At 42.9% G+C, this 22,191-nt stretch overlaps 1 protein-coding gene across 3 annotated transcripts in view; it reads left to right on the forward strand.

The window, feature by feature from the left end:
- The window catches only part of CDH17 (cadherin 17), a 41,620-nt gene extending 31,499 nt beyond the window's left edge, over positions 1-10,121 (forward strand). For all 3 annotated transcript variants that reach the window (XM_037382290.1, XM_037382289.1, XM_037382288.1), the window contains 5 exons: positions 558-688; positions 1,859-2,095; positions 3,358-3,474; positions 3,579-3,695; positions 9,268-10,121. In XM_037382290.1, coding sequence (XP_037238187.1) covers positions 558-688; positions 1,859-2,095; positions 3,358-3,474; positions 3,579-3,695; positions 9,268-9,377 — 712 coding nt within the window. In that variant the 3' untranslated portion in view covers positions 9,378-10,121. The remainder of the gene's footprint in view (positions 1-557; positions 689-1,858; positions 2,096-3,357; positions 3,475-3,578; positions 3,696-9,267) is intronic.
- The last annotated feature ends 12,070 nt before the right edge of the window (positions 10,122-22,191 follow it).

Consider the following 22,191-nt stretch of genomic DNA (forward strand, 5'->3'; position numbering starts at 1 on the left):
GGGGATGTTTAAAGCACTTTCTGTTCCAAGGCTGCCCCAATGGTAATTACAAACTGCTCCAGACTGGCAGCCGATAGCCACTGTCGTCCACCTCTGGGCCCTGGCCCCTTGCTGATCCAAAAAGGGATGCCTGGCTGCATGCTCCCTCTGCCCCCCAGCCTTTGGATTGTGCCTTCATCAAAACCAAAGCACGGGAGATGCGAAGAGGAGAGAGGGACATGGGGTTGGGACAGAATGCCCTTTTGGACCAAGAGCTCAGGAAAGCCTCAGGTTTCCCAGTCAGGAGGAAGGTGGAGTTGCAGTACATAGGCTAGAGGAATGGTGGTGTTCCCATGGTTCTGCTCACAATCATCCTCAATGATTTTGGCCTCCCTTCCTCTGTCTCTCTCTCCTGGTTGGCTGTAGTACTGGGACTTTTCCAAGAACTCTCTCTTTGAGTACAGTTGTAATCAAGCCGCTTGCCTAAAATAAAAAAAACAGAAGTATTTGCTTTGTCAGCAGTTTTTCCTGATTTGGAATAGTATATGTGATTTTTTTCCCCCTCTTTCTTTCCAAAGATACTCCTTAGAAGGTGACGTGAGGAAATGGCTGAGGATTGATTCAGCCACCGGGCAGGTATACACTGCTTCCACTTTGGATCGAGAACAACAAGAAATGTACACAGTTGAGGTTGTTGCGTCAGAGCTAAGTAAGTGATGAAACGGCTCCATACACACACAGAGGGATCCCTTGCCCTTACTGCGTTGTGAGGAATTATCATACTTCCTACGACTAAACCCATGAAAAGTACAGGAACATGTGATGTATCCTTAGAAGTAAAATTTTCTTAAGAATTTAACTTTCTTAAAAGAAATCTTGCTGTTGCAATGAGGATTAAAAAAGCATACATTAAGTTAGCTATCATACACCGTTATATTTGCTTGAGCCACATGGCATGCAGTGACAGAATTTCTTCAGCGTTTTCAGCATCAACATTTTCTGCCACCTTTTTCCTCTATAGCTGTAAAGCTTTTAGTCTTTGTCGTAGGTACATTTAGGCTTCCTGAAAACAGCTGGAGAGTAACTTGCAACCTTGTACAGAGTTTCATTTTGTTATGAATAAAAGTAATACACTGGTTGGTCTGAAATATATTAGGGGTCTTAGTTCCAGCCATTAGAATCTTTCAAAAGTCCATCTGAGGAGATTTCATATGTGATTTACATTTCATAGGGGTTAAAAACTCTGGACTATATCTGATATAAATCTAGATTTCCCTTCTTAAACACAGATAAACAATAATTCTGGCAACTGTTGGGGGGGATATGGGTTAAGATGCAGTTCTTGTATGTCAGGAAAAAAAGAGTGCTTCCTCGAGCACCAAGATGGAGTGGGGCTGTTCCTGCAGGAACAGGCTGGAGAGATGACAGGGCTCTGAAAGCTCTCCTCGGGCCCCTTGTCTTGGCCCCAAGGCAGAATATTGACTTCATTTCTTATATATAGAAGAGAGATGGGAAACCCATGGAGTTTCATGCTTAAAAGAGTTCTCCAAAGACCACCAGTCATCTTGGATATGACAGCTTACCAGATATGATGGATGTGACCGCTTATGAGAGATGATGGTCTATCTGCCTCCTTTCGCTTGCTAGTGTTCTGTAGTTAGCAAGAATTGGGGATAAATAAACCATACTTTTTAAAAAGTGGTGGCAACAACCACGAGTCCCTCAGGACCTCCTGAGACCTCGCCTCTGCAACCTGCAGACAGAGTACCACCTCACACTCTCTGCCTGATGGCGTACCCATACAATAGCTGCAAACACAATGAGCCAGTGTGTAAGTCCAAGATGTGCATGTAACTTTGCATTCTGCTAAACTCTGCAGGTAATGCAGCTCAAAAATCCAAAACAACCTTGATACTACACTTAAGTGATGTGAATGACAACCCTCCACACTTAGCTATGGATTATCCACCTTTCTTCTGCCACCCACTCAGTGGAGGAGAGAGAGCTTTCATTCAAGCTGCTGATGCTGATGAACAGTGGTATTATCCAAAATTTACTTTTTCTCTCGCGGATGATATGAATACAAGAAATAATTGGGAAATCTCAAAAGTCAATGGTAAGTTAAAGCTATTTTTATAATGATTTGGGACTCTAAGTACTCAGGGAAATATAAAAAAAAATGGAATTCCTTTTCATTCCTACTGTTGCATATTCAGTATTCCATGAAGAAAAAAAGTAGGCTGTTGAGAAATTGCATGCTTTTTGGCATTTATTTTTTTGTACATCTAAGTCATTATTTTTTTCAAGAGATAACATCTAGTATGTTGCAAGCTAAAATTTCACTAGTAATTATGAGAGAAGAAACATGTAAGAATAAAATGTACTGTGTGTTTAATGAATACAAATGACTTTGGCTAAATCAATAAGGCAGTTTGCAAACTGTCTATTTCTGACGTTTCATGTGCAAAGGGAAGTCAGGCCTCACAAACCAACTGGAGTTCTTTGAAGGTGGTCAGTAAGCACATGGATAAGCGCTTGACCCACAGAGCCTGTCTGCATTCCTGAAAGATGTTTGATGAAATGTCCCACTAGAGAAAGTTGGGTTACCATGATGTGAAAGGGACAAGTTTTGAAAGGATAAATAATAATTTAAAATTCAGGAGATGGATTCAATGGTCAGCTCTTGCAGTGAAGGGAGTTCATATCTGGTTTTCCAAAGTGGTTTTTTTTTTTCTAGGATCTGTGCAGTTCAATAAATATGGATTTGCAATGAGGAGGCAAAGTTCACTTACTATACAAAGTTATTTGGGTAGGAATGAAGTGTGAAGAACTGCAGAACATAGCCTCAAAACTGAGTTGGTAGAAAAATAAAATGGCAGATTCACATGAACGCTGGACTTATTCTAGAGACAAGATACTGACGCTGATAGACCTTTGGTCTGGTCCCAACAGCTCTTACAGTCTTACTTTTCCAAGTTGTAAAGAGTCTTAGATGTGTCAGTGTACGTGCGCTAGGATGGTCTGTCCTACTAAATTATCTTGGGAACAATTTAAGTTGGTTATGGCTTCTATGAGTACGGGGGTTATTCTTGAACTGGATGTGATGCTATCAGTGTAGCACTACCCAAGATCAGATCTGGTCAGCTGTAGAAATTAGGAAGGAAATGCTATGACCATATTATGCTGAAGGCCAGACTCGACTTTTAGACCATCCTTTTTGACTTAATGTCTGCAAACCAATGAGATATGGGAAGACACAGGAAAACAGGAACTACCATCATGTGCAAAGCAGCCTTAAAGGATCATTTGCAGCTGGTATGAATGTTGAGCTATTTTTTTTTCTTGTGCTGACATGAATGTCCCATTTCCTACTTACAGGTACTCATGCTTACCTCTCCCCAAAACATGTTGATTTTGAAGAGAAGGTCTATAATGTTCCAGTAATAATTAATGACAATGGACAGCCACCTTTGGAAATGAAAGTGAATCTTGAAGGTATGCTATGCACAGAGCTATTCATTTCAAGACAAGTTACATTTATGAATAACCAAACCGGACTACTAAACTTCTCCTTAACCTCATGGCATTTCTTTTTGCAGTAAACATCTGCAAGTGTTCAAGTGAAAAGTCATGTTTTATCGAAGTACAGCGTGAACACTTCTGGCCAAGTCCCGGCCAGGCAATTGGGATTCTGATTGGGGTCCTGCTTGTCATTGGTAGGTCACTGTTTCTTGGTTTATATGAAGCCAAGTCTCTGAGAGATGAAGGTGCTGCTGCATTTCTGATGCTAATGCACTTGGGTGAAAAGATGTCATGAATGTTGCAGAATGAGCAAAAGGGGGAAGATCTCATGATTGTGTATAATGTTTGCTGCAAACTTGTAAGTTTTTAGTCATAGGAATAGCTTTCTTTGGCTGTGCTTCTGCTTCAAAGTGCAGCAAGCAGCTGCGACAGAAGAAACCGCTGCGCTTGTCACATATTGTCATTTCATTGCTACCTACTGCCTTTTCCCTGTCAAGGAAGGGATTGGAGCCTTGTCTTGGGCTTCTAGATTATAGGAAAATAGTGAAGCATCCAAGGATGTCATGCTTAGAATGCCTATACCCATAGCTTACAATTATGGTTTTATTTACCTATTTCATCTTTGTAGGTTTCCATTTTTCATATGGAGGATTGCTTTGAGCCGTGGGAATCTGGCATTTACATGAACAAACTACAGTCTAATTGTTAAACAGTAGTGAACAGTATTATGTTCTTCTTATAGGCATAAGCTGATGCAACTTCAACAAGTAATTTAAAACTTTTTCCAAAACAAGACAAAATATTTTTTAGTATTAGAATAGGATAGGGTAGGATAGGATAGGATAGGATAGGGTAGGATAGGATAGGATAGGATAGGATAGGATAGGATAGGATAGGATAGGGTAGGATAGGATAGGATAGGATAGGATAGGATAGGATAGGATAGGATAGGATAGGATAGGATAGGATAGGATAGGATAGGATAGGATAGGATAGGATAGGATAGGATAGGATAGGATAGGATAGGATTAGGCTAGGATAGGTTAGGATAGGGTATGCTAGGATAGGTAGGATCTGGTAGGATAGGCTCGGATAGGATAGGATAGGATAGCATAGGGTAGGATAGGATCGGATAGGATAGGATAGGATAGGATAGGATAGGATAGGTAGGATAGGATAGGATCGGATAGACCAGGCTAGGATTAGGATAGGATAGGATAGGATAGGATAGGATCGGATATGATCGGCTAGGATCGGATAGGATAGGATAGGATAGGGTAGGTAGTAGGATAGGATAGGTATTAGGATAGGATAGGATAGGGTAGGATAAGATAGGATAGGATAGGATAGGATAGGATAGGATAGGATAGGATAGGATAGGATAGGATAGGATAGGATAGAACAGGATAGGATAGGATAGGATAGGATAGGGTAGGATAGAACAGGATAGGATAGGATAGAACAGGATACAATACAATACAACACGTCATTTGGAAGTGGCCTACAATGATCACAGTCCAACTGCCTGACCACTCCAGGGCCAACTAAAAGTTAAAGCATATTATTAACAGCATTGTCCAAATGCCTCAAACACTGACAGGCTTGAGGCATCAACCACCTCTCTAGGAATCCTGTTCCAGTGTTTGACCACCCCAGTAAACAAATGCTTCCTCATGTCCAGTCTAAACCTCCCCTGGAGCAGTTTTAAACCATTCCCACATGTGCTGTCACTGGATCCAGGGAGAAGAGCTCAGCACCTCCCTCTCCACCTCCCCTCCTCAGGAAGCCATAGAGAGCGGTGAGGTCACCCCTCAGCCTCCTTTTCTCCAACCTGGACAAGCCCAAAGCCCTTACCCGCTCCTCATCGGACATGCCTTCCAGCCCTCTCACCAGCTGCGTTGCCCTCCTCTGAAGGCTTTCAGGGACCTTCACATCCTTCTGAAATTGTGGGCCCCAGAACCGCGCACACAGTGCGCAAGGTGAGGCCGCAGCGACACTGAACGCAGGGACAGGCGCCGCTGGGGCCGCTGGTTGTGCTGTGTCCGATCACCCCAGGGTGACCCAGCACCCGTGGCTGCCAGGGCACGCTGCTGACTCACGCTGAGCCTGCTGTCACCAGCACCCCCAGGTCCCTTTCTGCAGCGCTGCTCCCCAGCCACTCCTCTCCCAATCTTTACTTGTGCCTGGCGTTACTCCATCCCCAGGTGCAGAATCTGGCATCTGGATTTGTTAAATTTCATCCCATTAATCATTGCCTGATGCTGCAGCCTACATAGATCCTTCTGTAAGGCCTCTTGTCCCTCAAGTGAGTCACAGCACTGCCCAGTTTGGTATCATCAGGGAACCTGCTAACGGTGCGTACAGCTCCTGCATCCAGATCAGTGATACCTGTGTTGAACAGAACTGGCCCTAGAGCTGAACCCTCAGGAAGGCCGCTGCTGACAAGTCACCAGCCAGGTGTAGCCCCGTTCACATCAACCCTTTGAGCCCTGCCCTGTAGCCAGCTCTTTGCCCAGTGCGCCAGGAATCCACTCACACCACAGCTGGGCAACTGGTCCTGAAGGATGCTGTGAGGGACAATGTCAAAAGCCTTACTAAAATCCAGAAAAACTGTATCTTCCATCTTTCCCTTCATCCACTAGGTGGGTGACCTTATCATAGAGGACATCAAATTAGTTAAACAAGACTTTTCCTTTGTGAACCCTTGTTGACTGTGCCTGATGATTACATTATTCTTTAAATTCCTTTCAGTGGTACCCAGTATGATCTTCTTCAGAATTTTTCTAGGAATTGAGGTTAGATTAACAGGTCTGTAGTTCCCTGGGTCTTCCCTCATGTCCTTTTTGTAGATTGGAATAACATTGGCTAGCTTCCAGTCAGCAGGGACCTCCCCAGACTCCCAAGACTTTTTGTCCTTTTGTAGATGATCGAGAAGGGTCCTGCCATAACATCCTCTAGCTCCTTCAGTATTCTCTTTATCTATGTAAGTACAAAAGTAGTGAGGATGACTGTTGATGGGATTCAGTCCCCTAGGAAGTGAAGAGCAAGAAGAAGTCAGCGCTCAGTCCTGTGTGATTTTTGAATGTGATGGTCACAAGAGCCAGACTGGAAAACTGTGACTCAGCTGTAGCAAGGGAAGTGTGAAAGACCCATGGAGAAAATCAAAGAAAAGGAATTATATATGTTACAGACCTCATATCCAAAAGAGTTGGATTAAATTAGAGAATAAAAGGGAAAAAACCCCAAGAACTTACATAAACTATCATTACTTCAATTCTAAAGGAAGACAGAACAAGCCCCCAAGAGCAAGTTCAGTATCTAAAAAGAGAAAACCAAAGCTGTGTTGATTTCCTTTTGTAATACACAAACCCCTCAAGCAAGAGAAAGTGCCAATGCATATGTGATGCATATGTGTTTGTCTTTTGAAGGTAAAAATAATTCATAGCCATACTCAGCCATACTCAGACCATGTGATTGACAGAGAAACCCCTCAATCCGCATCATCATCTCTGTTCAAGCTTCTCGCATCACTTATTTCTGCACAATGCCTTAGTCAGATCCTTCACTTAGTATAGTGTCACATTTAAGTGAAAATTATGTTGGATAAATGACTAAAGGTGTTTTCATTCCAAGAGAGCTGATCAGCTTCAGAGAGCATAGTAAAAGTTGTTACTTCTTTATGACTCTTAAAAAACACAGTATACGTAGCTCATAAAGGATTTTTAAAAGAATTCCTGAAATGGGTATGCATGTTTTTTCAGTAGCAAGTTTCTCTCACTGCAAAGGTAAAATCAGGTGGAAGCCTCTCAGATGAACTTAACAGGGATCAGAGATGGGCAAGGAAAAACAACGAGAGGTATCTAAAGATTTTATGAAACCTAGGGAGATTACAAATGTTGAGTTTGGCCTTGAAGCTCAGAAGATATGACCATAAAAACAGCTGTCTCTTGGGGGCCTGTCTGACACCAGAATGTATTCTGGCTCAGACCTCAACACCTTTTGTCCCAAAAGCAAGGATCCTCTATGGCCTTACTTTCTTTAAAAGAAACACAGAGCATAGACACTAGAAACCAAAATACAACAAAACAGATAATATACCCCAAACCTTCAGCCAGTCTATTCTGATGGGAGAAACTCTTTCATTAAGGCAAACTGTCTCTCTCCTGGAAGGTATTTCTCCCACTTGAGAAGAGCGTGGGGGAATAAATATCCTATGGCAGATACTAGTCATGTTTCTTGATTGACTACTCAAATACTGCAAATACGAATGTAAAATAAGAACAACTACAGAAAAGATATTCAGAGCAATAAATGGGGCAAGGGTAGTAGCTGAGCACTCCTATATACTTTACTAAAGGAACAAAGAGGTATGGAAAGTGATAATCTAACAGTGCTAAAGAGGAAATAGTTTTAAATATAGTGTAACAAGCTCATTAGGATTTTAAAAGATCAAATACATGTGTCTATACATATGTATATAAGATGTGTATATATACATATGAATATATGCATATGAAGACATCTAGACACCTTAGATCAGGGGCCCTCAAACTTTTTAACCAGGGGGCCGGCGCGCGGATGCAGTGGCAGGCAGTCATCTGCGGCTGCTTGGTTTCCCCCCCCAAGCCCTGGCTGGGGGGGGCAGGGGGGTCTGTAAATACTGGGGGCCGGATTGAGGACCCTGGGGGGCTGTATCCAGCCCGTGGGCCGTAGTTTGAGATCCCCTGCCTTAGACTGAGTACGACAAGTGATGATAAAGGGTATAAACTCTTCTAATCCAGGCCAGAAGAAAATCTTAGCTATTCTAAGCCGTAGGTGCATAAATCTCTGGGGTCCATCAGCTATTCCTAACAGATACCAAGGATGTTCCCAAAGAACAATTTTGCTGTTATTAATCTCCATTTAATCTATGAAATTCTATAAAAAATTCTAAATCTATAAAAATCTATAAAAAGCTATAAAAGCTATTCATTTGCTGTGACAGAATTGTCATTCCATTGGGAAAAAAACACCCAAGGACTACATTTCAAGGCAAATATGACAAACCTAGAGAACAAGTCTTACAAGGAGTGGCTGAGGGAACTGAGGTTGTCTAGTCTGGAGAAAAGAAGACTCAGGGGGGACCTTATCTCTCTCTACAGCTACCTGAGAGGAGGCTGTAGGCAGCTGGGGGTCAGTCTCTTCTCCCAGATAACAAGTGACAGGATAAGAGGAAACGTTCTCAAGTTACACCAGAGGTTGTTTAGATTGGATATTAGGAAAAATTTCTCCACCAAAAGGGTGGTCAAGCATTGGAACAGGCTGCCCAGGGAGATGGTGGAATCACCATCCCTGGGGATGTTTAAAAAATGTGTAGATGTGGTGCTTAGGGACATAGTTTAGTGGTGGACTTGGCAGTGCTGGGTTAATGGTTGGACTTGATGATCTTAAAGGTCTTTTCCAACCAAAATGATTCTATGATTCTATGATCACTGCTCAGAGGGAAGGGGGGCTAAAAAAGACACTTTGCCATCTGGTCAGATCCTAGAGGAGATGTTCTCCTTTGGGGGAAGTCTTTTGAGACGTGAGGCATCTGATCCTGCTCACCAATGCCTGGGGTCCATGAACATGTTGTCAGTCCAATGTTGTAATTCCACAAAACCATTTCCTTCTGTTCAAGGGGTAAAGCAGTATGGATATTACAGTGTGGGTGTCACATCCTTTGCTGAAATACCTTTTCAGAAAGTTTTCTCTTCCCTTTACTGATGACTGCTCTCTGTTTTCCAGGTTTAATTTTAGGGACTGTGTTTTTTCGGATGAAACACAAACAGAAAAATGAAAAGAAGAGACATAAGAAAGATGTAAGGGATAAGTCTGAACTCAACAGACTGGCTTAATGACTGTTTCATCAAGAGACAAAAATGCCCTTTGGGTCTGAGCTTTGTAGCTCACAAAGCCCAGAAGTGTACTATCACAAACTGAGGATACAAACATGCAAAAGCAGGCTCCCAGGGTTTTGTCTTCACTTTTGTGAACTAAAATAGCATGTTTCACTAATACTATTCAGTCATGAAGCAGAAAACATACGTACACTTCAGCAGCAGCCATTAATAAGAATATCAGCTTTGGCCAAAGTGTTAACTCACGACAACACCAAATGCTGAGCTCCTGCAAGGATGAATACATGGGACGTTTTTGTGTTGGACCTTCTTTGTGTGGACCTTCTTTGTTTGGCAGCTGAAGTAAATATGGACTTCTCAGAGGACTACATTTTGTCTAACTGCACATCTTCGGATCTTTCCATCTCACTAAGTTACCGAATAGCAGAATGGCAAATAAAGTCCTGTGCTACATTTGAAGATGTCCCATGAAATTGGAGGAATCTCTGACTCTCAACAAAGGAGCTTCCAAATTTACTGTAATCTGTAATCTGCCCTGGGTCATGCCTGCTTACATTATGCTAGTGAATTTGTGCTAACTAGCAATGTGACATTTCAGTTTTTCATTTTTGATATCCACAGAATATAACCAGTTTGTGAAGCACCGTGGCCTTTCATTATCGTTTCCGAGTTAAAAAAGACATTCTGAGTCATGTGGAATTGGGTAATGTTCTGTTTATCATACTGCTGCAAATATTGTTCTTGCCCCCTACACATTAGATAAGAATAAAAAAGTTCTTTAAAGGTTTTAGTGCCTGCTTTTTTTTTTATTTTTTTAAAGAGAGAGAGAGAGTGCATGAGAACAAACCATTGTTACTTGGTTATCTGTTGTATTTAACCCTCACTTTGGCATAATACAGATTAAAAATGGCTCTCAAGCCAGAGTGACACATATCCAGCTGATTCAAGATGCAATGATTGCTGGAGGCACTTGTATCTTGGTTTCAGTAAAATGTATTTAAGCCCAGGGTGACAGTCAGAGAAGGAAAGCCTTTCTCCTGACAGCATGGCTATAGAAGGGCATTTTTGGTGACAATTTGAGGGAGGCTTCTCTTTTAAGCTATAAATAAAAGCTGACAAATATTGTGTTACACTGAAAAGACAATATACTTTTGAAAACACTGAAGAAAAGGTCATATGGAAAAGAGTATGTTTGTTTACGCAGGATTTTTTTAATAGCTTTTACATGCAGCACAGAACTAGAAAGAAAAGAGCACTTTTTTAGTAGCATTGCATTATAATAGGTTTTCCTAGAATGCTGCCAGAAAAAACTTTGCTTTTGGGCTTCAGCAATGCAACCCAATTGTTGTACCTCTTACCCCAGCTTCCCCAGCTGTTAGAGCTCTGTTATTTGCTGTGGGGCTCACTGCTGGAATGTATTTATTTTATGATGGGAATGCAATCCATTATATTTGGAAAGAATGACATTCAGTTACGTCAGTGTGTCCAGGGATCGGGATTAGTATATTGTTTTATAAATAAAGGAGCCAAAGTTCAGGAGTCGTTGTACTTGTGTGTACCAATACAGCTTTATCTGAAGATGGGGAAAATGTGCAGAAGTTCCACTTTGCTCTATCTCTCTGACTTGCCTTTCTGTTTGCCAGTTTTACCCAACTCATTTCCTATTTTTAACAATATATTTTCTGGAGAAGAGTCAAACAATGTCTTGTCTTATTTACCTACATCCATGGCTGGTTTGGTAGCAGGACCTTATCTCTTTCTTCAGCCTGCAGAGGCATTGCTGCAATTTCTTGTGGCTCGTGGGGTAACTCACTGTGCCCTCTGCCCAGCTGCCCTTAGCCTGGTGGGCAGCAGAGCTTCTAGGACAAACAAAAAGGTCCCCACTCCTTGGGTGTTGACCATATATTTAGTCATAAAGACTTTCAGTCTCAGTGTATGGGGGGGTCAGCACTCCTGCAGGTATTACTCTACCAAATGTGGTTCACGTGTGGTAGGAGACATCTGAATGAAACCACCCTGTGGTGCTCCCTCTCTGGTAGCTGCCCTGGGCAAGCATCTCTAGGGGCTAAGCATGTTTCCCCTTGCTGCTGCAATGAGCCCTTGGCAGCCCATGCTCTTGCATGCTGCAGAGCACAGCCACGGCCCACAGCACCCTGACTGCCTTACCCTACTTGCCCAAAGTCCCCTGCACTCAAGGGACATGTCATGTCCATGCTTGCATGGGCACTACCTAAGCAATGCAGCTGCTAGCTAACCTCCAGCTGGGGCCCCACATACTTCTTAGTGCTTCTTGTACTGCATTTTATTCCTACCCTTAACCCCCCCCCCAAAAAAAAACCCACTCAAAAAAAACCCAACAAAACAAACCCTTTCCAACCCTGCCACAAATAATCTCATTTTTTTCACCCTCCCGCTGCCTGCCTGCCTGCCAAGACTTCACCCCCAGCCCTCCAGGGGTTTATTTAACCCAGTCCTGCTCTGGCTTCTCCATCAGTTCAGTCTCTTTTGGGAGCCAGACAAAAACTCTCACCCAGCCTTAACCCTCCCCCCACAGCAGACTGCTGCCCCCGGCCTCCTTTCCAGAGGACAAATTCAGTTTTCTTTGGGTCTCTAGAGAGGGAAAGAAGCAATACTTATTATTGTTCCTTCCCACCATGCTTTCCACCAGACCCAGCTGGTTCCCAGGTCCCTGCAGGAGCAGCAGATACTAGGGCGGTTTGCCCTTGTACATTACATTTCGCTCTGAATTCAAGTTTTAAAGGACGAGTACTTCTTTTTGAGCTCCTCAGATTCCTGCCAAGGTCTCTTGGTCTCTGTATCCCCCAAAGTAGTTTTGCTGACACTTTTTGGTAATAACTAATAACACATAAACTGCACGTTACATGTAAAAGTGTAAAGATATAGACAGCACTGAAAACAAAATTTAGTACAAACTTCCAAAAATTAATTATTTGAAGTTGGCCACATATATTTTTTTTAACAATGTTGAAATATTGGCTTATATTTGTTTTTTACGCTTGATTAATGGGTATGGCATACTGACATGATTTGCACACATACACTATTCACTATGAAGAAACTAGTGAGGTTTGCAAGCATTAAAACTGAATTAGTGCTTTAAATGCATGATACTTAAAAGAAAATGGTGGAGAAGCTAAAGCTCTACTACTTTATATCCACAAATTGTTAGAACAACTTTATACATTGATATGAGAAAGACAAATTTTGAAAACAGTGTTGATGGCTTTGGACTCCAGTTACAACCTTTCTGCCAAGAATAATATCACACAAGAAGTCCAGTGGTGAAATCTGCTGAGAATATGTCCTCTGGTGGTGCTCCTTCCCATGGCTCCTCCTCCAAGCATGCAACATCTCATTACAAGGTTTACAGATAGCAGAAGATGTTTCAGTGCTTTTTAATTCTTTTTTACAGGATTAGAGACTTATCAGAGTTTTTATTATCTCCAGGATTAATGGCATGCATTAATTAAACTGTCATTATGCCTGTTTTTCAACCCTTTTGTAAACATAAACTTGAAAAGTACGAACAAGATTTTTATCTGGGTTTATAGAACAAGCGCCACAGAACAGCAGCTCTTGGGAAAAGTGTCCTTAATCCACGTTTTGAAGTATAGTTCATCAGCTCTGCTCACACGATCAAACACACAAGGCTGTATCCACCGTGCATAGCTACTGCCGTGCCTGTTAATAGCGATGAAGATAAGGCAGCCCTCAGTGGCATGGCGATGGGTGGGGAGGGCTGTGGGCCAGCAGTGCGGCTGGGCCTGCGGTGCCACTCAGCTGGCTGGAGCCATAGGTGCTCGTGGAGGGACAGACTCCCCCTCCAGACCTGGGGAATGCAGGGGGAAATGTGACTTCACCCATAAAACAGCTCTGCAGTGATCTGTGCCCTTGGGGTAGGCAAGCACCACGTGGAGGAGCGCAGAGGGCACTCAGGCAGGATTAGGAAGCTGACCAGTAAGGGGCAACAGGTCTTGGCTGAAAGAGGATGGATCTCCCAATCCCCCTGTGTAGCAGGTAACCATAGATGCACCTCACCAGGAGTCTGAGAAGACTTTTCTTTAAAAAAAAAAACCACACATTTATTCCTAGTGTTATTTTTTGCAGATCTGCCAGAACTGAGAGCTTTCATTAGCTAATCGCTTGTACAAACTAGAGGGAGGAACCACTTAATGCATAGAATTATCACTCCTTCTAGACACCAGAGATCTTGTGCCCAGTCTCTAAATGTCATTCCAATGGCATTCAGCCCCTCAGAGAAGTTCTCCTTCCCTGCTGACTGACTTTGGGCCTTGCACAAAGGACTCAGAAATTTGCAGCTTAAATTACGAGATAAAGTCTTCTCTGCCATGGCAGGGGAAGATCCTCTGGGGACAGAGCTCAGAAAAGGAAGGCATCAGATTCTGCGACCAGCAGGTTACATGAACATGCATGAGCATCCACTAGTGCAGTAAAGTACAGTGGAAACACTCAGAAAGATGGACAACATCATCAAGTCAAGGATCCGAAGCCAGGAAAAACACTTCCAGTTTTATAATTGTGGATTCCAAAAGCAAAACAGAAGATTAAGGCAAACCGACAGCAGATCTTTGAACTCATTGCTGAACAGCATGTTCCTCTACTGACAGTGAAAGACTGCACAGCTCAGGGAGAAGAACTACTCCAGCCTGTTCTGTTTACAGCTTGGGGGCCAGAGACAGGCCACAAGTACAGTTGCAAAAGGGTATTATGCCACGGATAAGCTCAAGGGGAAGAAGTGTCATGCATTTGCAGCTGAGAAGATGACAACTATTATTGCCATGAGCTGCATGCATACGTACATCCCATTCATCTGGTTATGATATCAATATCGTAAGTGGACTCATCTCACCATTCCTGAACCATTCCGTAAGACATGTTAATGCTGAATATGGTCAAGAAATGTGTTTCCACAAACTCCTCTTCCAGTGCACAGCTCCTCAGGACTAACACTTTACTTGCAAATCCTCTGGGGAAGTGTAGGTCTAGCATAGCATTCCTGGTTCTGAGAACTGAGCAGGAATAATAGCAGCTGGCAGCTAGAAATCAGGGCTGCTCTCTGGTGCAATAATCCCATCACCGGGTGAAGAGCTAGGGTTGGCATCCACTTGCTAACAGCATAGGGACAGCTTCTGCCATTTCACCATGTCTAGAAACAGCCTCTTTGAATATTTCATACCCTGAGGTCTTTATGGCAGAACTACATTCCTACATTTGAATTATTCCTTTTGCTTGGCAAAGCCGAAGTCACCCAACAGCTGAGCCCCCAAGACATTTCCTCAGGTGAGACTCGCAGAGGGTTTATTGCATCCCTCTGTGCAGTGCAGCAAGCTCACCCTTGCCAGCAAAGTGACTTGTCTGTCCTCACTCAGCACTGAAAGACCACTGCGGGAAGGCAGTGGAGGACTCGCAGTACTCGAGTGGAGAGAGCAAAGATTTACTGACTTATCTGAGTTACAACTCAAGAAAACTTTCAAAACCAACTTTTCCCAGCTGGCTGAGCAGACTAACATTGGCATAGCTGGTGCTGTGTTGCTTTCACACATTTAATCTTGACAGTGAAGGGTTACTGGAAAAAACGGTGGTGTGAGAGCATCAAAGGGCAGAAGGAACAAGAAGGCAGCACCAAACAAGACATGACAAAAAACGAGAGCAGAAGTCTACTCCAAGCCTCAGCTGAAGACCTGCATGAGTGGCCATGCCTGAAGGCTTTGCAGCTCCTCTGAGCCACCTCTGTCTTTCCTGCCTGGAAGGAGGTCGGTGAACTTCAGGATGCATATACATCCTTCCAGGTCCGGTGGCTGCAGAAGAGTTAGAGGCAGCAAGTGCCAGTGGCTTCAGAAGCCAGGGGATTTCCAGCTGCCAACCCTCTTGAACTTCTTTTGCTGTTGCCTGCTGCTGCCAGGCCTGACTGAGAAGGGGCCTGGTTTTCTTTCATTTTTGGCCAACATCTGAAAGGCTAAAGATTTTTTCTGTTGCTCTTTGGATAACTCTGTTGATGTTAAAGTCTACTCTTGTGAAACTTTTTCCATTTCCCCAGGAAATATTTTGTGTTAATATATTCTTATCCTTTCCTTATTGATTTTATCTGCAATGCCTTTTGCCAAGTCTAATTTTTAGAGCCTTACGTTTATTGTCTTAGGTTGCAGTTGTTAAGTGTTTTGCTGGGCTTCTTGTTTTTTCCATGATGCACAGTGCACTTCTTTCAAACAAGACACAGCTAAGAGGGGTCTGTTATTTCTGTCTAAGTCAGGCTGTCGGTATGGGCTAGCAGAAAAAGTGAATGAATATGAGACAGGGCACCTTCCTACATGCTTACATCAAGGGAGCTGAGGCCTAAAGAAAGCTGAATGGTGCCTAATTAGTTAAGATAAGAAGGAAATGAGAAGGGGACACATGGGAAGCCCTAAGCGGTGACTGTTCGCTCATGCTTCTGACTATGTGGGTTCAAGCATTAGTAAACCATTTTGTACTAACAAGTCATTTAGTTACAAATATCTTTTATTTTAGGAGCATCCTGGATGTTGGACTTGCAGGTTTGTCACCTGTTAATGTCTCTGAACTTTCCAGAGCTCTGTGATGGCGCAGGATAGGGTCACCCTGGGGACAGTGGGTCTCTGAATGCCCCCAAGTGTCAGGGCATGTTGCAGTGTCTCCTCCCTGCATCTCTTCTGCATTGGTCACTTGTTTGCTTTGCAGACATCAGCCCACGTGCTTGTCCCATTTTTTTAAGGCCTAACTCCTGAAAGCTGTAAGCTCTTGTTGCAAAAGCAGATGTCTTCTTTGCCAGGCGCATGCCTCATCTGCAAGTTAGACCTGCTGAGAAATGCCTTTTAAGTCAACTTGTGGAATATTATCACCTGTGCAGAGCTGTGGGCATCCACTGGAGAGCCCTTGCTGGGCTGCTGGCTTGCTCCCACCAGCAATGCTGGCTCGGCAGACCCTGCCTCCTATTCACTCGCAGGGATGAAACCACCAGCTGCCTCCTTTCATGCTGTTCGTGTGGATAATAACCCAGCTCTGACAACAAGAACAGCTCTGTGTGGGCTAAGTGAATGCCTGACATGAGCAGCAATGAGCAAAATTGGTGGTGGGGTGGCTTCCCCAGCAAAGCACCAGGAGCAATGAGGAGCCCTGTCCAGGAAAACATGGATGCTGGGGAGGGAGGGAGCTTGGCCAGAGACACTGAGACACTGAGTGACTCAGTGTGTGCCATGTAAAGGATGTTCAGTTTGTAGGGATATGGAAAGACTTGTTTTCCCAGGGACTCAGGGAGGTGTTATCACAGCAGAGCTGTGATGATAGCCACTTTCCCAGAATATTTGGAGCGAAAGATAGCCTGAATATTTAAATATTATTGATATTAGCAATCTCCAGAGCCTGTTTGATTTGCAAGGGCCTATCACCCAGCCCCAGTCTGCCTTTGATGTGCATTCCTGCATATGCACGAACCACATTCATTTCCTTTTGCAGTGTTTTCATTTGCTGCTAGCAAGTCTCGGCCCCTCAGACAGGCCTGTGGCTATTCAAACTGTGTCAGTAGTTTTCATATCACTGCAAGTCTTAAACAAACTCTGCATACCACCATTTAACCATGGTCCAGAGAGTTTTAAATTCCCACATGAAGGCTTATGGCTTCTCTTCATAAACTACCCACCATCATCACTGCAACTGCCCAGAATATTTGCCTGAAAATTGAGTCCTTGCCAGCACCCACTGTGGAGTCCCACTTTCTAACTCTGTGTATAAAACAGGGCTTCCCTGTCTGAAAGAGGTATCGAAGGGTGCCACCAGAGCACATGACAGGAGGAATAAAATGGGGTACAACTCAAATATATTCTGAAGATGCTCTTAAGCTGTACAGATTTGCATGTGGCAAAGTTAGCTGGAGGCAGTCTTAACAAAGAAGTATGTCCATGGAACACTTCCACAAGAAACATCCCTGTAAAAACTAACATGTATGGGAAACAAAGCAGTTCTCTGTCATCCTGCTGTCCCCTATGCTGCTTCTACTTGTGCCATTTTTGTGTTGTTATATGGTGCTCATAGCAGAATGACAATAATCAACCCACCAGGGCATTACTGTTTCTCAGGGTGCACCACTATGCCTTCAGAAGGTGGTGACATGAAAAGACAGGCAAACATATTGCAGCCATTGTCTGTTACCAAGGATGTAGAGTGGATCAGCTGAAACTGGAGAAAAGCAGAACTAACAGAAGTAGACAGTAGGGTATGCAACAAAACAGGCTGGGACCAAAGCCAGGGTGGAAGTGTGGACAAGACAGGCCCATGGTTGAAGGCCAGGTCATGATTCAAAACATAAAACCATGAGCCTTGATCATGGTGCATCCAACTGGAACACAGTGGTGCAGTCTGGAGTCACAAAAATGTCGGGAAACTTAAAAAGCAAGGAGGGTAGGGAAGAGACTGAGTGACTGGAGCAGGGTAAACAGGTGGATTGGGAGTGGTCACCAATGCTTCTGAGGAGCCCTTGGGTATCCCGCCTGTCCCACAAGTGCTGGGCCAGGAGGGTGCAGGTTTCCCACAGAACCTGGGTCATATCTGCAAGGCCCAGGCAGATGGCAATGACATAGCCCTTCCTAGTTTGTCAGTGTGGGAGCTTGTGACATTACCCTCTGGCGTTCAAGATGTGTTTAACTATAAAGCCATCATGACCATGGATAATAACTAATGGGGGAGGAAAATGAAGAGGATGTGAGCAAACAGAAAAGGATTAAGCAGTGAAGCACTACAGTTTTTCTTGGACTCTTGCAGTGCTGGGCAAAAATGCATCAGTGCATTAACCGAAAACAGGTTCAGATAACAGTGGCAAGCATGTCTGTGGTTTGAGGACTTCCAACACTTAGCTGTCAGCTGAAAAATGAAGGGCCTTCAGGGAGAAGCAATGCAGGTGTTCTTGCCAGAGTTTCTTGGCATAGTGGTTGATCACCTTTGCTGCACCAGAGATTCAAGTGGAGCCAGTAAGTGCAGAGTGGAAGTAGGGAAGAAACTCTTGGCTGACAAAGAAGCACCCTGGAAAGTGAAGGCACGGAGGGCATTGTCCTGAGCAAGCATGGCCAGGATTACCACAACACTTTGGTGAGGTTTGAGAAGGCAGTGGTGTTACCTGACACTGATTTCCATTGCAGGGGACTAAATGACAGGGTGATGTAGAGGGATTTGAAAATGATGTTTAGAAGTCTAAGGATTTACCACTAGGTATAAGAAATGAGTGTGGACCTCAGCTTGAAATTACCCTGAATGACACTGGAACCAGATGCTCTAAATGGCAGCGAGCAGTGGGGGACCCCTGCATGGAGCCATCTGTCTCTGGGGGTCCTGGTCACCAGGTGCAGTCTTGTGAGCAAGGCAGCTCAGAGACGATTTCTGAAGGCAGGATCAGTGATGTCTGGAAGGAACTAACTGCTGTGGACTTCTGTGGATTGGTGTGACCTTAGGTACTACATGAGTTGATAGATACTCGCACCTCGGGTTCATACATCTGGCCACCAGAAATTGCCCATGTTCCAGTATTTCCAACACAGTTTGTACCTCCAGGATGAAATATCACTGTTTTGGGACAGAGCAGCCTTCAAGCCTTAATTTAAATCCAAGGTAGCCGATGTGTCTGTCAAGGCAGGGCAGACCTGTACTAGGATTTTTACTGGAACTATCTTGCTAGCATAATTCCAGCAGAACAACCTCTATAAATTACACATTTTTTCACTGTTGTAACTGGGAGGTCTCAGAACAGTATAAGCTGCATTTGCCCTTTACTGAGCATCTGCCTTGCTGTTTTGATTTCTTGGCTGATAAGGAAGTTACACAAATCTAAACACTGAGGAGAAGAAGGACCATGCCGCCTGTTGCTTTGACAGCACAGCCTTAACTGCAGAGTTAGAGGCATCTGAGCCCACAAAGAGGAGCTCTGCTGGGTTTCAGTGTGTATGTGTAGGGATGAGGTGATCATCTACTTCAGCTGCTCCAAAGCAAACTGCAATTCCCTGGAACATTTATTCTCCATTTTAGAGAGTACAGGTAGAGGGGTCACTCACTTGAAAAGCTTTTGATGAACCTGTAACATACGTCAAAAAGGAAGCACGCATTTTTTAATTAGCTGGAGCAGCAGCCAAGCTCCCAGTATCACAGATCCAGGAAAGGGATCTCTATGATCTCTTGGAAGATGTTATGCAGAAATACCATGACTGTCACTTTGTTTGGAAAACAAAGAAAGATTACTTTGACAAAGAAGTCCCAGGGCAAAGGAAATGTAGGATCACTCTAGTTTTCCAAGAAAAGAGGTGATTATTGTGTCTGGTTACTATACATCAATCTAATGATAAAACATTATGGATAAAATTCTGGAACATCACTGGAGCATTTAAAGACATTTGGGTATTTCAAGATACTAAAACATCCATTGTTGATATAGAATATGGTCTTCCATTCACCGCCCTGATGGATGTAGATGTGTTCCCTGAAAGCCAACTTAAATTTAAGATCAGTGCTTCCTGCTACCTTTGAAATACTTCATTTCTGAGGAGTGGGGGATATAAACCTCCAGATTTGACTTGATTCAGAATCCTGTTGCCTACAGAAATGGCAAAAGTCTGGACTTGCCCTTTGTGAAGTATGAACTTCACCTTTCACTAGCACAATCCAGAGTATCCCTGGATACACCAGCAAAGAGCATTATGGGCTTGTTCATAGAGAGAGGGCAAAAAATATGCCTTTAGTGTTGTTAACTCAGTAGAACCACATGATGCTATATGGTAGCATTAGTCCAAGATTTGGCAGAATACCTGCAATGCTCCCCTACCTTGCTAAATAACGTTTTGGTTTGTGTCCTAACTCAGGTACTTTATCAGGTGTCTTGACTGTGATGATGGTATGTCAGTTCAGTAAAGAATAACAGCAGCTGTATCAGGAGAAGTTGAAAGGATGAAACTCCTCACGTTTCAGGATCTGTCACTACTTGTAGGACACGTGAGGACACTGAGGGCAGCTTTACAATCATGCCACTTAACAGCAGTACACAGGGAGTGGAAAGGATTCTTCTTGGCTAACCAGACCAGGCATAGCAGAGACAAGAGGAAACTGATTAATAAAAAGGATATAAAAAGGGAGCTTAGAATTCCCTGCAACAACAGTGAAAAAAAAAACGTCAAGGATGAGGAAGTTCAATGATAGAAAATTAAATTCATTCTTTAGGCAGGAGTGGAGGTATCTCCAAGAATGGATGTAATGACAAAGATGACAACATTTGCAAGAGGGGTTACCTGACAGCAGGTATTTATGTATAAGGCCCCATCTGATGTGACTGATGGAACAGAGCACCTGTGGGCAAGAGTTAATACTGAAGGTGGACAAGACGTGCAAAAAGGCAGATGCTGGCATGGGAAGGGGAACAGAAACATGTTATTGAGAGAAGAAAACAAACCGTGAGGAAGAAAAAATAAAAGAAAAAAGTTTATCCAAGAGTACAAAGAGCAAATAAAACAGGAGGGAGGCTGTAGTTGACTGAAGAATAGAAGAGCAACCATCTCCACCAAAAAAAAAAAAAAAGAGTAGGATAAAAAAGATACAATCTGAAGAAATTGAGCTGAGAACTGGTGGCAGACCATCAGTGTATGTCTTAGCCGTCAAAATGAAGCAGCAGAACTTACATGTTTAGGATGTAGCGAGTCAAATGGGTGCAAGAATGTAAACATACTCTAAATGTCCATGTTCAGTTTGAAGAAAAAAACTCTACTGGAGCTTAGATGTTCCTAGATGTTCTAGCCAGAATACACTTTCAAAAAGTTACTGAACAAACAAAAGCAATACAGTTTTAGACTTGACTTCAGTAAGTGGAAGGAAACTACAGAATGCCTGTATTAAATATAAAATAAAGTTATTTATATAACTTTAGCAAAAATATTAAAAGTTTATATTTTCTGGAGAGGCTACCAAAGATAAACAAAAAATACAAGTACTAAAACATGAGCTTTGGTAATATAACAAAAAATGGTGAAGTTGCCTGAACTGAAAAGCTCAGAGAACTGAATGAGGAGTAATTTTGGTACTTCTTTAAGTCAAAGATGCAAAACCTACTTGTAGGGAGAGACAAACTTACAGAGAAGCACTCCAGATTTAATTGGCTCAGTATCCTCTCAAAGAAGACATTAGGAATAGTCCTTAAAATACAAACAAGTTCTTATGATCAAATAAAGCTGTGGTCCTTAAAGAATACAAACAATTTTTTCTGAGCAAATAAAACTATGTTTTGTGCATCATGATGTGCAAAGATAAAGCAAGAATAACCCAAAAATCAGAATTTAGATGCAGCAATGGAAATTTAATAAAAAAAAAATAAAATCAATGTTATAATAAAGAAAAAAAACCAACAGGGAAAGAAGAAGTGGAGCCACAACAGAGCAAAGACTGATTAGCTGAAAGATTCAATTAATACTTTGTCTTAGTTTACAATAAGAAGAATAAAAAAAAGCATGGAAACAAACAAGGCAACTATAGGAAATTATTGCATTTGAGTCATAAACAGATCTTCAAGTACTCAATAATAGGCTTTCATCTCCTAAATTCTAGTGGAATTAGTTACATGCAACCACAGTTTTGGTAGCAAGATAAAAATGGTGTGATTGTGAGTAGAGAACAGCAAATACGATGCCTCTGTTTCAGAAAGGAAAAGATAGTGTTCTGGTCCAGGACCAGTACTCTGACTTCAGGAGTAGGCATGGCTTTAAAGAACAAGCAGAACTGAAATGAAAGAATA

This window comes from Falco rusticolus, chromosome 3 (assembly GCF_015220075.1).
Source record: "Falco rusticolus isolate bFalRus1 chromosome 3, bFalRus1.pri, whole genome shotgun sequence".
NCBI lineage: Eukaryota > Metazoa > Chordata > Aves > Falconiformes > Falconidae > Falco > Falco rusticolus.